The following is a 17,018-nucleotide window of genomic DNA, read 5'->3' as shown; positions in this document are numbered from 1 at the left end:
ACACTTGTGATGAGAGTGACACGTGAACGAGTGACATCCTGAAAATGCACATGAAGTGAAAAGGTGGAAATTGATGAAACATGGGGAAACATAAAAATCACAAATGGATTTCATGAAAAGTCTACTTGTAAAAAGTTTTGAAAAAATCAACTTAAAAAGCGATTATTCTCAAGTGAGTTATATGATATTTCTGTAGCTTTAATGAAAAAACAGATGAAACACGTACCACATATGTAGCATAAATGTCAAATTTAAAAGCTTCTAATATTTATGAAAACACTATTTTCAGGTAGATTTTTCTCTCTTTCCTCACAGCGAATCAGCTTCAGCTTTGGTGGTATAAACATACCTTATTATTTCCTCTTGCCGCTGTATCATTAACCCTCTGTAATATCTGTGACGAGTGTCTGAATCAGAAGTAGTGTGTGGGCGGAGCTAACCGCCAGTGGAGGCGGGATCAAAACGTGACGGACACAACTGTGGTCCAATCACAGGTTACTAAGCGGAACTATTTGTTTATATCAGAGCGGTACAGAAGTCAGAGCCATTCCGCACGTTTGTTTTGGAGACCCAGCGCGCACGCGATCACATTTCGGGAACATGACGACCGAGGCCGGTTTCGCTCGCAGTTCGTAACAGATTCTCCTTCAGAGGGAAGATGTGCTTTGTGAACATTCAGGGATATTCATCAGACCGCCGTAAGGAGATCTCTGCGAGGGACGAGTATCAGAATACGTGACAGTCGAGGCTGCGTGCTGAAGATGGAGGCTGTGGCAGGTTCTCCGAGAACGGCTATGCAGCGCTTCGGCCACGGCGGCATGATGATCCTGCCGTGGACCAAGCAGATCCTGGCGGTGGTGTGGGAGCATTTCCGCCTGCTGCTGCAGGTCATCTGCTACAGTCTGATGGCAGGTAAGCGAGAGCTGTACTGTTGAGTCCGAGCCTCCTGGAATGAGTGTTTGAACTTTTCTGAATTCGAGTGCTAATTCTTTTGTTTAAGGGGTTTTCTGCAATTGTGGGCAGTTTTCATCTGTTTTTGTTTTCGTTTTGCATGAAGTATAGAGCACATCATCATTGTCATCAAAGGTCCTCTTTAACATACAGATTAGTAATGAGTTGATGTAGTTTTAAGCATATTGGGGTCAGTACACCAGTTTTATATGTACCGAGTCCCATGATGATTTCAATTGCATAAAAGGGAGTTACTAAAATCCATAATTGTAGAGAATTCTATAAATGTTAAATCACAACATATTTAAACAGATGCTGCTGTTGATCAGTGATGTCATTTATTTACAGAAAAATGTCTGTCCCACATTTGCATGTTCTTGCAGTAGTACTGACCAACAGCTTCATAATAATGTTAAATTCAGATAATTCTGACAAAACCAGTATCATTATTGTCATTTATACTCAAAACCAGGGAAAATGTTTTTATTGTGATGTCCTTCCAGCAATAGCTCAGTGTTGAGATGGTTATTTTTAATTATATGTTGTTAATTATATATTGTTGTATTACAGACTCTGATACTCAAAGTTCTTTTCATTTAATGTCCATTTTCTAAATATTTGGACAGCCAAAAGTACTTGTAGTAGCAGAAACAACCTCATATGGAAGGATGTTATTTTGCTCATTTCCATTTTCTGCTGTCATATTCACATCTTTTCCTTGGTTTCCAGTGTTTCAGATGTTTAGGTTTGAGGTTCATGTGAGAATCACGGATGATGCAGGGGAGCACATTCAGCACATGAGCAGTTCATCCAGAGATGCTCCTGATGGTTTCCTTCTATCATCCTTGTTCGAAAACAACAAAAATGGGGATCCTTTCGACTTAGACTCTCACTCTCGCTCTGTCCTGTCCAGCCTGGTGAACGACGAGCTCTGTTGCTCTTTGGTGGACGACTTTGTGTCCCGTGCAACAGAGTGTCTCTCAGACAGCGAGGAGCTTTACATAGGAGAGCCCTGCAGCTGGAAACACAGCTGGAATGTCCTTACGGGATCAGAAGGCGCGTACAAAGATGACCTCTGCCCCGTTTCTTTTACTGCTTGTGTGTCGAGTCTTTATCAGAAGGACTTTCAAAAGCAGGATGATCTTTTGGCAGGACTAGAGCAAAGTTTATCAAGTTCTTCTGCAGACAGCAGCCATGGGCCTTGTCGGCAAGAGTCGGGAGGCCAGAGTTCAGACAGTGAGGTCAGCTGGGGTGGCTCCGACAGCTCCTCGGTAGAGGTGGACAAAGAGGACAGCGACAGACTTTGGGATCTTCTTGCCAAGTCCACTGATCCATACCATCCTCTGCACTTCACAGCATGTGTGTCCAGTGCAGTTATTGACCAACAGAGAACACAAGAAATTTCCAGCCCAGGACAAGAAAAGCATATATCTTCAGCGTGCCAGTCCAGCACGTCTTTGAGCTCAGACACTAGCGAGCAAGGAAGCACTGGAACTGTCTCATCAGAAGACGAAGAGGATTCCTTGTGGAAGTCTCTGTCTCTGAACGATGACCCATATCACCCTTTGAATTTCAGAGCTCCTCTTCACAGCCGGGCAGCCTGCAGAACACACGAGCGTAATGGAAACCTGGACCATGCTGTAGGTACAACTGACAACTATAAGCAAAGCCTTAAAATATCCAGAGACTCAGCAGATACTACATGCAAAAAGCCAGTTTTGCCACCAAGGCGAGTGGTCAGTCACAAGTGCCCTCAGCTGTCTGTGGAGAAACCTTCTAAAGTGCCCTGGAAAAGGCTTTTAAAGAAGACAGCTGAGAGTAGCATGAAGAAGGAGATTCCTATGGTGAAAAGGGTAATTATCACTTAGCCTTTATCTAAAATCTGCTACATGTCTCTAAACTAAACGACTAAATGCACTTGGGTCACCCATTTCCTATGTTTGTGTAATGCCAGGAACAGGAAATCAACATTTTGTACCAGATCTTGCACATAGATACATTATAAGAGTAGACTGGAATAATAATTTTGTATTATTCATGATATCAGATTAAGAATTTTGTGTTATTTTGACTAATATTTTAACTTCTGCAAATGAGTTCTTAAACATGTCAACTTTAGCTAACTACAAGCACACATGATAGGATATTGAGTGGTATGCTATCTAAATCATTAGTTATACAGGCGTTTACAACTACTTTTGTAATTATTGCCTTTTTTCTTTTTATATTAGCTGTATGTAATAAACTCATGTATGTTGACTCTCTCAATCATGTCCCCCCCAGGTTAAATTCTCTCCAGTTGTGCAAGTTCACAAGATGCGAGCCTGGTCCTTTGCCCTTCAGGCATCTCGTAAGGGGCCATGGGAGGAGCACGCCCGAGATAGGGATCGATTCCAGAGGAGAATTTTGGAAACTGAGCAGGCCATTGGATACTGTTTTAACCTGTCACACAGGGAAAAGCTTGCAGCCTATCAGCAAAACACACTGACCAAATAAGCACTCATAGAATTGCTTATATCCAGACAAACTTTAAACTGATTGAAATGCTGGTCTTTGTGCTTTTATAGGCCAGCCAGTACTCTTCTTCCAACTTAACAGCCATACCTCATTTGTGTGTTCAAAACACATTTTCCAACCTCATATGTCATGAGAATGTTCTTTGGGTTTTGTTTTTTTTGTTTGTTTTTTTTTTTCTGTGCCTTACTGACCATCAATGGAAATGACACTAAGTGGACAGCAGATGATAGATGATATTTATAGTAGACTTTGTTGTTTTTAAGTTATGAGGAATAAGATATGGAGGGTTATCTTTGGGAAATGGGAAGAAGAAATGGTAACATTTGTGTTTGTGGAGAAAAAAATGTAAAATAAAGTAGTTTGTGCAAAACACGCACTCATTTGCAACCCATTTCTACATTCCGTATTTTCTGTGTTTGGTCACTTTCAGAAGCAGTGCTTGTTGTCTTGCACATATTCACGTGTTTCTCAGTTTTGCATCGAGGAATGATTTCTCCTTCAAAATGACTTGGTGTAAGAGAGAGGGTTAAAAACAAGGCATGATGAAACTCTCTCCCTTGAGGAGAAATCAATTAGCATCTCCCCTAGACACATCACTGGTAGCACAAACTGTATGGTGTAAAGAGGAGCAACGATGTACGCAATCTTTACAGCTGATTGTGACACCAGATTTGCAGTTTGACTAAGCCAGTGACCCTTTGTGGAAGAGCTATATACAAGTTCTCAGAAAGTTCTTCAACAAACAGGCTTAAGGCAAGAGAGGTGAACCAGTCTGTCCACTGGCTTTGTTTACACAACTGTAACATAATCTGTTGTTGTTGATTGACAGAGCACCATATGGATAGATCATTGTGTGTGTGTGTGTGTGTGTGTGTCTGTGTGTGTGTGTGGGTGAATGCTATAGTGTCTTTCCATCTCCTAGGGCAGCCAGGGCTCTGGTGCACCTGGTAGCCAGGCAACAGAGCGTCGCGTTTGGTGGCTGTGAAAGGATTGCAAGGGATTGCAGCAGGGCTGGGTGTGTTGTGGGAGGGCAGCCAACATGGCCCCAGCCTCTATTACTCATCCTGAAGAGTTCTGAACCTGGGGGGGGGGGGGGTTGGGGGGGGGGGGGGGGGTTGTGGTAGTGGGGGTATCTCTGGAGTCTCAATTACCCTGCACACACTGCCTGATGCAATAAGACAGTCAGCAGCCTTTGTGAGTGAAACACAAAGGCAGCGCAGGTAAACTCAGACATCCCCTCTGGGCTTATAGTGGGCACAGCTTCTCAGCTTCTCATAATTCAGGGAGATGATCTACATCGTTCATTGAGATGAGTCACCTTGTCAATCTGTGATCGTAAAGCAGTGAATGCTGTGATTTTGGCTATACTTAACTATATCTTGAGTCTAGTTCAGGCTTCTGATTCCTTTGTTTTGATTTTTTTAATAGTCAAACTATTAGACCTATGTATGGTATACCATGCAGAAATCCAAGACCAACCTTTAATGTATGTTATTTACAGTCAAAATGTTATTCATTTCCAGAATCAGCAAAAAAGCAGAAAACATATATTTAACAGACAATTACAGAGAAGCATCAACAATTAAATACAAATTTAATATTGTCAGTATTTAGTGTGTCCATCCTTTGCTTTTACTAGAGATGCTATTCTTTTCTGGATGCTTCCTTTCATTTTTTCAAAGAAACCTGCATGGATATTTTTCCACACCTATAAAATTCAAGTCTTAGAAATTGGTTGTATTTTGTACTTCTATTGAACCATGTAGTTCCAAACACATTCAGTGATGTAAAGGTCTGGGCTCTGAGGTGCCCAGTCCATTGTTCTGAGAACCAGCATCGTTCTTTGATAAGTGCATCTGTATTTTCTCAGAAGTTGGGGTTACAATTAATGTTGTTCCAGTCAAGCATGTTCCAGAGGGTTCCGCATGATGCATTCAAATTTGTTAGTACTTATAAGCATTCTTGATGTCTTCAATCAATAATGAATTCCCAACTACAGATGTTGTTACACATCCCCAAACTTGCCCATACATGACTGATGGTTATAGATGTGGTTTGAAGAGTCTTTCTTTACTATGGTGATGTCCGTACTTCCTTTGGTTGCTTCCAAAGATCTCAACTTTAGACTCATCAGTACATTAGATCTTACTTCACATTGTTTGTATTATAGTGCAAATTTTCATTTTCATTTTTTATCTGTTTCCTTTTCTCAGAAACAGCTTTTTAAACATCATTTCAGACCCATACCCTTCTCACAGGTGTTATTTCTCACAGATGTTCGTCCCATTTGTTTTTGGATTTGGGTAGTTGCATATTATTTGTTAGGAGGAATGTTTGAGCTTGTTTACACCTTGTGTTTGCATGTGTTTCATGGCCAGTTATATCTGGATATACTTTGGTCAGATTCTATTTACACCTTTCATTCAAAGTGTACAGAGCAGACTAGGTTGTACTTTTCCCACATAAAAACATCAACACATAGGTTATTTCCATTTTACTTTTATTTACTCTTTTCCCCATTACAACACAAGCAAGCTTGGCCTGGACACTTTCATTGGCCTGGATGCATGAAAGCTCTTGCTTTAGGAGTAGCTTCAGTTTTGCGTGTCCTCCATATTTAATTTCTTTGTTTTTTTCTGTCAGCACTTGGCAGATGCATTTCTGCTCACTCAACTACACCATATGGACAAACGTACTGAGACACCTACACATTACACTTACAGGAGCTTTTATGACCACATTCTAAATCCATAGGCATTAATATGGCATTTGTCCTCACTTTGCAGCTATAACAACTTAAACTCTTCTGGGAAGCTTTCTACAAGATTTTGGACTGTGTGGGAATTTTTGTCCATTTATCCAGAAGAGCATTTGTGAGGTCAGACACTGTTGGATGAGAGAGTCTGGCTTGCAATCTCTGTTCTAGTTTTTCCTGAAGGTGTTTGGTAGGGTAGAGGGCAGGGCTGTGTGCAGGCCAGTCAAGTTTTCTACACCCAAATATGCCTTTATGGACCTTTGGCTTTGTGCACTGGGGCTCAGTCATGCTGGAACAGAAAAGGGTCTTCCCCGGACTGATGTCCAAAATGTCTTGGTATGCTGATTCATTAAGATTTCCCTTCACTGGAACTAAGGGGTTTAGGTCAAGCCCTGAAAAACCCCAGCATTATCCCTCCTACACCAAACTTTACAGTTGACACAATGCAGTCAGGCATTCATCACACCACAGGATACGTTTCCACTGCTCGAGAGTGAAGTGGCGGTGTGCTTCACAGCACTCCATCCAACACTTGGCATTGTGCTTGATGATGTAAGGCTTGCATACAGCTGCTTGGCCATGTTAATGTCAGAGGAGGTTTGGAACTCTGCAGTTAGTGAGTCAGCAGAACATTGGTGACTTTTATGCACTATGCACCTCAGAGCTCCCGTTGCTGTGGTTCCTAAACACACTGTGAAATATGTAGGAGAGAAGAGATTTCATGAGCTGATTTGTTTAAAATTTCTTTTTGCTGAATTTAATATTGCTATATTGATATTTTGTTTTATGTTTATAAACATTGCAGACCACATATAATATGATTATCACAGCTGTCGAAACAAAACCTTGTATCTCCATTTTTGTCATTTTTCAGTTTTTGACATAATTTGAAAGTATCCATAGTTACTAAAAAGTCTGGTTCCATTGACTTACATTAAAAGTAGAGCATGTTTTTACCTTGACCTGTAAAGTTACATTTTTGGAGACACGAGGTTTTGATCCGACAATAGCATTATATTACATATGTTTATAAACATTTTCTATAATATGTTCTCTGCCTTTCTCTGATAATGACATATTTTAGGACTGGAAATTCAATGAACAAAAGGGTGGTCTCTGATTTTTCATGTACTTTATGTCTTTGTAGTTCCTGGGTCTACCTATTAGGTGTTGCCAACCATCCAGTGTGTGCACAGGCCGAGATGCTTACTGTTGTTTGCCAGGCTTGTGTGTTATCACAAAGAGGTCAATGATAAGGTACAAAAGGATGTGTCAATCTGTAAAGGGTTGGTGTGGTTGTAGGTTTTCATTGCCAAAAAAGTAGGATAACACATGATCAGGTGTTTGAAGACTGAGACCCAATTGATCAAACAAGTGTAATCATATGCATGAAAATGAAAACTTGCAACTACACCAGCCCTTTGTGTGCAAGATGAGTACACTGTCAGTTAGTTTAGTATCTAGTCTGTTGTCATCTTTTGCCAAGTTTACAGTAATTAGTAGCTTTTGTTTTACCAGGAATGTTGGAGATGTTCAGTTCTTTTAGTTTCTGTTTAGGCAATGAGCTGTAGTGATAACACTAAGCTGATCTCCTATTTTTTAAAAATAATTGATACAAAAAGCTTTTCACCACATTATTTGAGCATCACTATAAAAATTATAATCTAACTGTGATGCCATTGCTTAGAAAATAATCTATAATGCTTTTTCCTTAGAGAACAGTTATTACATTTGCATCTCAAGCAATGCTTTAAATCAGGCATCACTCTGCTGGTCCTGCTGGAGGAGAGAGTCACAATTCTTACATATCCTAAAGCTTGGAATCCAATATGCTACATATTCAATTCAATTCAGTTAAACATTATTGTCATTATACAATACAGGGTAGTACAGTATAACGAAACACTATGGGGCTACTTTTCCAGTGCAGTAATAAAAGATGCATAGTAAACAGTGCAAAGACAAAAGACAGTAAAAGACAGACAAAATGCGCATAGTACATAGTGCAAGGTACAGGTGTCGAACGTAGACAAGATGTGAATAGGCAAGTGTTATAGGTGTATTGGACGTATAGACAGTTAGTGCATAGCCAGATATTCAAGTGTATCAGGTATATAGACAAAAATGTGCATGGTGAATTGCAGAACAACAAGGTTCCCAGAACTCTTTATAAGCAAGCCTGACATAACCACAGATCCAGCACCATACTTATAGGCAGGGACAATATGTTCTGTATATATATATTCAATATATTTCTGCATGAATATCTGCTTTCTGTACTGAATCTGTCTCTTTGGTGATGTTGGGCAAAGTGCTCTATATTGGGCTTATCTTGTTTTATGAATGCTATGATGGTTAACTCAGCAGGAATGTAGACAATATACTCCCCTCAAATGTATGCTTTAAGAAGAGTAGAGGCACATTATCAAAATGAGTTATTCACCTAATGAACCTACATCTACCCGTCTTATAATTTTAGAGACCTGGTGACTCCACACCCCATATCATCTCCAGCCTTTTTATTTTATTGTTCTGTTTTAAAACATTAGGTTGTCAAAATATACAAATACATACTTTTCTACTGGGAAATAAACTTATTTAACCCTTGTGTGGTATTCATGTTTTTGTTACTCAATGGGTCTGATGGACCCACTGCATTATTGTTGTTTTTTTTTTAAATAAACATATCAATTTATGTAAAAATACCAGATATAAATTAGATAGATATGAAATTTTTGCAGCTTTAGCTAGTTAGCAGCCTGCCCATATTATCCACCCTCACGTACACACACACACACACACACACACACACACACACACATACAAACACATACACACACACAGACACACACACAATAACAGCAAGCCTTGTAGGAGGAGAACAGAGTGAAGGGACACAGAACCTCCACACTTTCATTACACACAGGGATCACCCCACACCACATGTGTGTTATAAATGTGTAATAATAAATGTATTATTTCAATGTCAGATTCCTTGGCCTTTGATCATTTTTCTGTGGAGAACATAAAATAACAATGTGTTATCTGATGTTTGAAATAATAATAAATAGCTTTGTTTTTATTTTGGTAAACATGGAAAATGGGTCCCACAAAACCCAACACCACACGAGGGTTAAGACAGACAGTTGGACCTTAAAACCATTGATGTACCTTTGAAGACACGTTTACATTGTTTGTACCATAAGAGTATAAGAAATGTACCTGCACACAACCTTCATTTCTTTGGAGCCCCGCTGGTGACATCCTGTATAAAAATAATGAGTGGCCACGCATTATTAATGCTTGGGAACGAGATGCTAATGCATGGCTACGGCTTAGTAAGGCGTGGGAATGAGACTGTGGCTTACTAAGTAGTGGCCACACATTAGGATCTCGTTCCCATGCTTTACTAAGTCATGGCCACGACTTAATCATCTCATTCCCACACCTTACTAAGTTGTGGCCACGCATTATTTTTATTTATATAGGATGTCACCAGCAGGGTTCTGTACATTTCTGACAGTGTAGGCAAACTGTCCCTGCTCAAGTAGATTTTTGACACCCACAACTAAAAAATATTGTAAAACTTCATTATTGCCCTTGTGCTTGAGATTTAAAACTTAATTCTTTGAAAATGACATTTTTTACAGACATGGGCTGATTTACCAAGGCCAGCATCCTTTGTCTCATTCAAGTAGAGTGATACCTGAACTTCCTCATGTTGATAAATCAGTAAGAAGAATTCGGTATGCATTTTTTTCACATGTTGATACCCCATTGGTTTAGGTGGGCAAAGATAATGTAGTTGTAATTTCAAAGCTCACGTTATTAATTCAGTTCTTGAAGGGGATTTTTGTAGTTTTTATTCACAAATGTTTCAAGACCTAACTGTTATTGTGGTTTGCTAATATTGAAAATACATTTCATTGTAAAAAGTTTTTGGCCAATTGGGCATAAAGTTTTAATTAAATATTAAAATAAAGTAAAAAGTAATAGAGTATGTAGTAATGTGAATTACTGTAGTCCTTGACTTTGAGAAAAAGAGTGATGGTAGAATGATTTCTTAATGATATAATTAATCCAATACAGTTCAATGTTGTTCAAACCAGATGAATTTTTCAACATAATACATTTTAATAAATAACCCCACCATGTGCTCTATTTTAGCCTCTATTTTAACCATCCATCTGTTTTGGTAAAATAACCAAGAGCATTATTACAATAATAGGTTTGAATTATGTGACTTACATAACTTAACAATAAAATACTTTTATATCATAAAATACTAAAATCATGAAAATAATTTTAAAATCCTTTTACAATACAAAAAAGGTCTTTATGGTGAATCTTGAAAAATATCTGTCAGAGAGCTGTGAACATTCACAATGCTATGTGAATACTAGAAGAGTCAAGCCAGGCTTTATTGTCATTTCCGCTCTATACAAGTACACAGTGAAACGAAAAGAACATTCCTCCAGGACCAACATAGAAATACCATTACAAGACAGTACAACATACACAGTGCAGACAATACAGTACAGAAACAAAATCTTACAATAAATACAAAACAGAACACAGGCAGTACACAGTACTGAAAAGTATGTGGAGTTGTGCAAAGGAGGATGTATCATACTGTGACATATTAGCATATTAGCAGATAACCTAGCATATATGAGCTTGGAATGCAATGGAATATAATATTTGGCTGATACAGTATTCTAGCAGGTAACAATGTTAACGTGAGCTAAAAAATGTGCAAGTAGTCAGATCTACAGTTAAATCAAGTGAAGTATTTCAGTGAAATGCAGTAATTATATTTTGATACAGTGCAGGTGTGTGTGTCTGTGTGTGTGCATGTTCTACTTGAATCTGTTTAATTCCAAAAAAATTACATTTATGCTTATTATTTTTGTGTGTGCTCCACTCTCCCCTGCCTTACTGCCTAGCCTTTGGTGGAGCTGTGTAGGTGTGAGAGAAAGAGAGAGAGAGAGAGAGAGAGAGAATGTAACACATTTCATTTTTGCTAAATCATTTTAATAGTATTTAAGCAAGATTAATATATTTATTATCTAAACAAGCAGCCTGCACATTTCTGCTCCAAATAAAAAGATCATTTTTTGTTTCCAGCATTTACCGTTAACCGTTATGAATGGTCAGTTATGAATGGTCAGTTATGAATGTTAATAGTCATGAATGCAAATGTTACAACTTGCTCCACAGGTACGTTTAATTGTAAAGCACTGAGGAGGGATGTAGATGTCACCATTGCAATAAAGTCTGGTAAACTGAACACGTGCAAACACAATTATTTCAATACAATGCTATATTGTTGGAATGAGACAAGCTTTCAAGTTATGTATTTGAAATACATTGTATGTCCTTTTTATGTATTTCAAGTACATTTTATGTATTTTCAACAGAAAAAAATATGCCTCAAAAACATGATTAGGCTGTATCAAGTTGGCACATTTGTTGTTGACCACAAAGTGGAAGAGCTAATATGGGAATTATAAAATCTAAACCGCTAATCCGTCTGCACCACAGGGTAGTGCTGGAGTCTATCCCAGCTGTCATTGGGCGCGAGGCAGGATACACCCTGGACAAGTCGCCAGACGGAATTCTAAAACTTTAAATATTAATTGACATTGCATCTGCCACCAAAAGAGGGAATAAAACAGTACAGCTGACAGTGTGAACACAGCTTAATTAAATACATGTATGATTAAAGAAGCTACTTTAATGGTACAAAAACTGACTCGAGGGGAATTCTGGTAAACATCAGTTTGATTGCTGTTAATATTCATAGATGCTATTTTTATGGGAATACATAGCCAAAAGCATAGTATTTGTTTAACTACATAAAAAAAATATATGTTTTATCCCACATTAGTTTCTGCCTCACTCTCGTCTTAGTGTCTCCTAAAGCTCTTCCTGTCATATGTATAGCATTGAAGGAGTTACTGTAGTAGAGGCTCCAGGAGAGGGCGACATTGATTACCTTTGTGTGTTTAGTTTGTGTGAGCGTGCAACCCCTGTTTTATAGGACCACAAGCCTGACAGAGCTCTTACTAAATTCACAAAAAAAGAATATAAGAGCTCTCTTTCTGTTATCATGGGAAATTATTCATCTAGGACATCATCCTACTGCAGTTGAAACATAGTCATCAAATATCACTCATGTAATTTGTTGCACAGCTTGTCATAAAACAATATATTTAACAAAGGCTTGTAATTTTGCGCTCTTTGCTCCATTGCTTTCATACTGAGCTGCTGTAGGACAATAATTCAACAGCATGAACACAGACAGCACTGAAGGATATTACAGTTGACCAGTAGTTATCTTTTTATTTAAATGTGTTACTAGCTCAGAACATAAGTCCCACAGCCTCAGTCTGCTTTCATGCAGTGATGAAATGGACCACCACTGGGCTGTGAGAGACGGTGGTCTCCTGACTGTTTGTTGTATTTGGGTCATCCTAGGATATGTCCTGCTTTCTGCTGCCTCTGTTTCTATTAGTAACAGTCACAAGCCTGGCTGTCACAGCCTGCGTACTGAGCATAAGTTTTAGGCTGTTTTGATGGAGGACTGAAGACTGGGTGATCCTTCTATAAGCACAGGGAGACTGTGAGGGGTGAAGACTTGGCAAAGCAGCTGTAAGTGTCTCTGTTTTGGATGTCATCTCTCTTACACAGCAGTCTGAAACTGGTTACTCTAATAATTAGGGACATACAGATGATTGTTGAATGAATGTCTAGAAGCTGTATAATGTGAAAGGTGTTATAAACATACAAATTCGGTAATGCTTTACAATAAGTATATGCATGAATTAAAATTAGTTCATGTATGTAGACCAGAAATTCATAAATGATATTGTTTGAAAGGGGCTCAACTTTGCATGACACTGTATTATCTAAAACTCATGCAAATAGTAAGACCTGTATTTATATCAGTATTTTACTATTGATGAAGTAAGTTATACATCCTGTAACGTCTTATGAATTTAAATAAATTGTTAATCTTATATGTTCTAAACCAGCCATTAGGGGTGTACTTTGTGTACTTCTGGTGCCGGTCCCAAGCCCGGATAAATGGTGAGAGTTGCGTCAGGAAGGGCATCCGGCGTAAAACTTGTGCCAAAACTATCATGCGGATCACAAATATTATTGCCATACCAGATCGGTCGAGGCCCAGGTTAACAACGACCGCCTCCGGTGCTGTTGACCAGCAGGGTACCGGTGGAAATTGGACTACTGTAGGTCGAAGACCATCAGAGAGGAGAGGAGGAAGGTGGGTTAGAAGGCAGCGAGAGAGAAGGAAAGGCAGGAGTGTGGAGGTTAGAGTAGGGACATAGGGACAATGACTGGTAAAGGCAGAGAGCTTGCAGGCATGATGGAGAGAAGGAAGGTAGATATGTCCAGGAGACCAGATGGAAAGGAAGCAAGGCCAGGAACATTGGAGGTGGATTCAAACTGTTCTATCATGGTGTAGAGAGGAAGAGAAATGGAGTAGGGATTCCTAAAGGAACAGCTTGGAAAAAGTGTTCTGGATGTAAAGAAAGTGTCAGACAGGATCATGAGCCTGAAGTTGGAGGTTCATGGTGTGATTTTGAATGTGGTCAGTTCATATGCACCACAGGTTGGTTGTCAATTAGAAGAGAAAGAGGAATTTTGGAGTAAGATGGATGAAGTGGTAGATGGTGTCCCTAGAGAGGAGAAATTGGTGATTGGTGCAGACATCAATGGACATGTTGGTGAAGCGAACAGAGGGGATGAAGAGGTGCTGGGTATGTATGGTGTGAAAGACAGAAATGCGGAAGGTCAGATGGTTGTAGATTTTGCAAAGAGAATGGAAATGGCTGTGGTGAACACGTATTTTCAGAAGAGGGAAGAACACAGGGTGACATACAAGAGTGGAGGGAGGTGCACACAGGTGGATTATATCCTTAGCAGGAGATGCCACCTAAAGGAGATTGGAGATTGTAAAGTGGTGCCAGGGGAAAGTGTAGCAAGGCAACATAGGATGGTTGCCTGTAGAATGAGATTAGAAACAAAGAAGAGGAAGAGAGTGAAGACAGAGCCAAAGATTAGATAGTGAAAGCTGAAGGAGGAGGATGGTTGCAGGCAGTTCAGGGAAAAATTGCAACAGGCCCTTGGGGGCAGTGAGGAGCTACCTGAGGACTTGGAAACTACAGCTAAGGTGGTGAGAGAAACTGGCAAGAATGTTTTGGGTGTTTCGTCTGGTCTGAGGAAAGAAGACAAGGAAAGTTGGTGGTGGAATGAGGAAGTCCAGGAGAATATTCAGAAGAAGAAGGCAGCTAAGAAAATGTGGGATAACTAGAGAGATGAAGGAAGTAGGCAGGAGTACTGTGAGGCTAGTCGTATAGCAAAAAGAATGGTAAGGTAAAGGTAAAGGCTCAGGCCTATGATGAGCTGTATGAGAGGTTGGACAGTAAAGAAGGAGTAAAGGACTTGTATCGTTTGGCTAAACAGAGAGATAGAGCTGGAAAGGATTTACAGCAGGTTAGGCTGATAAAGGATAGAGAGGGAAATGTACTAGTGAGTGAACAGAGAGTGATGAGTAGATTGAAGGAGTACTTTGAAGAACTAATGAATGTGGAAAACGAGAGAGAGAGGAGGACAACGGGGGGAGAGATAGTGGATCAGGAAGTGCAGAGAATTAGTAAAGTGGAAGTGAGGGCAGCTTTAAAAAGGATGAAGAATGGAAAGGCAGTTGGTCCAGATGACATACCTGTGGAGGTATGGAGATGTTTAGGAGAGAAGGCAGTTGACTTTTTAACCAGGTTGTTTAACAAAATCTTGGAGAGTGAGAGGATGCCTGATGTGTGGAGAAAAAGTGTATTGGTCCCCATTTTTAAGAACAAGGGTGATGTGCAGAGCTGCAGTAACTACAGAGGTATAAAGTTGATGGGCCACACCATGAAGGAATGGGAAAGAGTTGTTGAAGCGAGACTAAGGCGAGAGGTTCAGATCAGAGAGCAGCAATTTGGTTTCATGCCAAGAAAGAGTACCAGAGATGCAATTTTTGCGTTGAGAGTGTTGGTAGAGAAGTACAGAGAAGGTCAGAAGGAGCTGCATTGTGTCTTTGTGGATCTAGAGAAGGCATATGATAGGGTGCCAAGAGAGGAACTGTGGTACTGTATGTGGAAGTCAGGTGTAGCTGAAAAGTATGTTAGGGTGGTGCAGGACATGTGTGAGGTGTGCAGTTGGAGTGACAAATGATTTCAAGGTGAAGGTTGGGTTACATCAGGGATCAGCTTTGAGCCCCTTCTTGTTTGCAATGATGATGGACAGGTTGACAGATGAGGTCAGGCAGGAGGCTCCATGGACCATGATGTTTGCAGATGACGTTGTAATCTGTGGTGAGAGTAGAGAGCAGGTGGAAGAGAATCTGGAGAGGTGGAGGTTTGCACTGGAGAGGAGAGGAATGAAGGTCAGTAGAGATAAGACGGAATACATGTGTGTGAATGAGAGGGAGGCAGGTGGAAAGGTGAAGATGCGAGGAGTAGAGGTCGTAAAGGTGGATGACTTCAAATATCTTGGGTCAACCATCCAGAGCAATGGACAGTGTAGAAAAGAGGTGAAGAAGAGGGTGCAGGCAGGATGGAGTGGGTGGAGACGGGTGTCATGGCTAATGTGTGACAGAAGGATAGCAGCAAGAGTGAAAGGGAAGGTTTACAAGACAGTAGTGCGTCCTGCTATGATGTATGGTTTGAAGGTTGCGGAGATGAAGATGCTGAGATTTTGTTTGGGAGTTACAAGGCTGGACAAGATTAGAAATGAGCAGATCAGAGGGACAGTGAAGGTGGAGCAGTTTGGAGATAAAGCCAGAGAGGCCAGGTTGAGATGGTTTGGACATGTGTTGAGGAGGAATAGTGGATATATTGGGCAAAGAATGTTGGAGATGGAGCTGCCAGGTAGAAGGAGAAGCGGTAGACCTCAGAGAAGGTTTATGGATGTAGTTAAGGTGGACATGGAGATGGTTGGTGTGAAAGTAGAGGAGGCAATGGATAGGGCAAGATGGAGGCAGATGATCAGCTGTGTCGACCCCTAAAGGGAGCAGCCGAAAGAAGAAGTTAATCTTATATGTTCTAAAAATTGAAATGGAATATCAGACTTTTTGTGTGGACATTTCTGGGAGAATTTGTTATCCCAAAAGTTATCATAGCGTTTGTATTACACATCTATTAATGAAAAGAATCATTATTAATGAAATAGGATGACTGATTTGTTATGATATTTTACTCTTAAGGGCCTGGCTAAATTAATAATTAGACATCAACAATAGGCTTTGTTAACCCTTTAAATAGCCAGGGCCTCCCAAAGCTTTACTATACACTTGTACAACCCCAATTCCAAGGAAGTTGGGACATTGTGTAAAACGTAAATAAAAACAGAATACGATGATTTGCGAATCCTTTTCAACCTATATTCAATTGAATACACTACAAAGACAAGATATTCAATGTTCAAACAGATAAACTTTGTTTTTTGAAAATATTCCTTCATTTTAAATTTGATACCTGCAACACATTCCAAAGAAGTTGGGACAGGGGCAACAAAAGACTGGGAAAGTTGAGGAATGCTCAAAAAACACCTTTTTGGAACATTCCATAGCCGAACAGGTTAATTGGAAAAAGGTGAGTGTCATGACTGGGTATAAAGGGAGCATCCCTGAAAGGCTCAGTCGTTCACAAGGAAGGATGGGCCAAGTTAAAACTCTGCCATGCAAAGCGAAAGCCATATATCAACAACACCCAGAAAAGCCGCCGGCTTC

The 17,018-nt window shown here is 39.9% G+C and overlaps 1 protein-coding gene across 1 annotated transcript; it reads left to right on the top strand.

Annotated features, from left to right (window-relative positions):
- The first annotated feature begins 528 nt into the window (after nt 1-528).
- ppp1r15b (protein phosphatase 1, regulatory subunit 15B) lies at nt 529-4,423 on the top strand. The gene is made up of 3 exons (XM_017711097.2): nt 529-912; nt 1,681-2,804; nt 3,235-4,423. The coding sequence occupies exons 1-3, from the start codon at nt 762-764 to the stop codon at nt 3,445-3,447; spliced, it is 1,488 nt and encodes a 495-aa protein (XP_017566586.1). The 5' UTR covers nt 529-761; the 3' UTR covers nt 3,448-4,423.
- Nucleotides 4,424-17,018: the final 12,595 nt, after the last annotated feature.

This window comes from Pygocentrus nattereri, chromosome 7 (genome assembly GCF_015220715.1).
Source record: "Pygocentrus nattereri isolate fPygNat1 chromosome 7, fPygNat1.pri, whole genome shotgun sequence".
In the NCBI taxonomy this organism is placed as follows: Eukaryota; Metazoa; Chordata; class Actinopteri; order Characiformes; family Serrasalmidae; genus Pygocentrus; species Pygocentrus nattereri.
This window is presented reverse-complemented; position numbering and strand designations above follow the sequence as displayed.

Excerpts from the sequence above, each read along its gene's own strand:
- ppp1r15b (XM_017711097.2), top strand. The coding sequence starts at position 762 with ATGGAGGCTGTGGCAGGTTCTCCGAGAACGGCTATGCAGCGCTTCGGC. Across the intron at positions 913-1,680 it reads CTGCTACAGTCTGATGGCAG|TGTTTCAGATGTTTAGGTTT; the intron begins GTAAGCGAGAGC and ends CTTGGTTTCCAG. Across the intron at positions 2,805-3,234 it reads AGATTCCTATGGTGAAAAGG|GTTAAATTCTCTCCAGTTGT; the intron begins GTAATTATCACT and ends TGTCCCCCCCAG.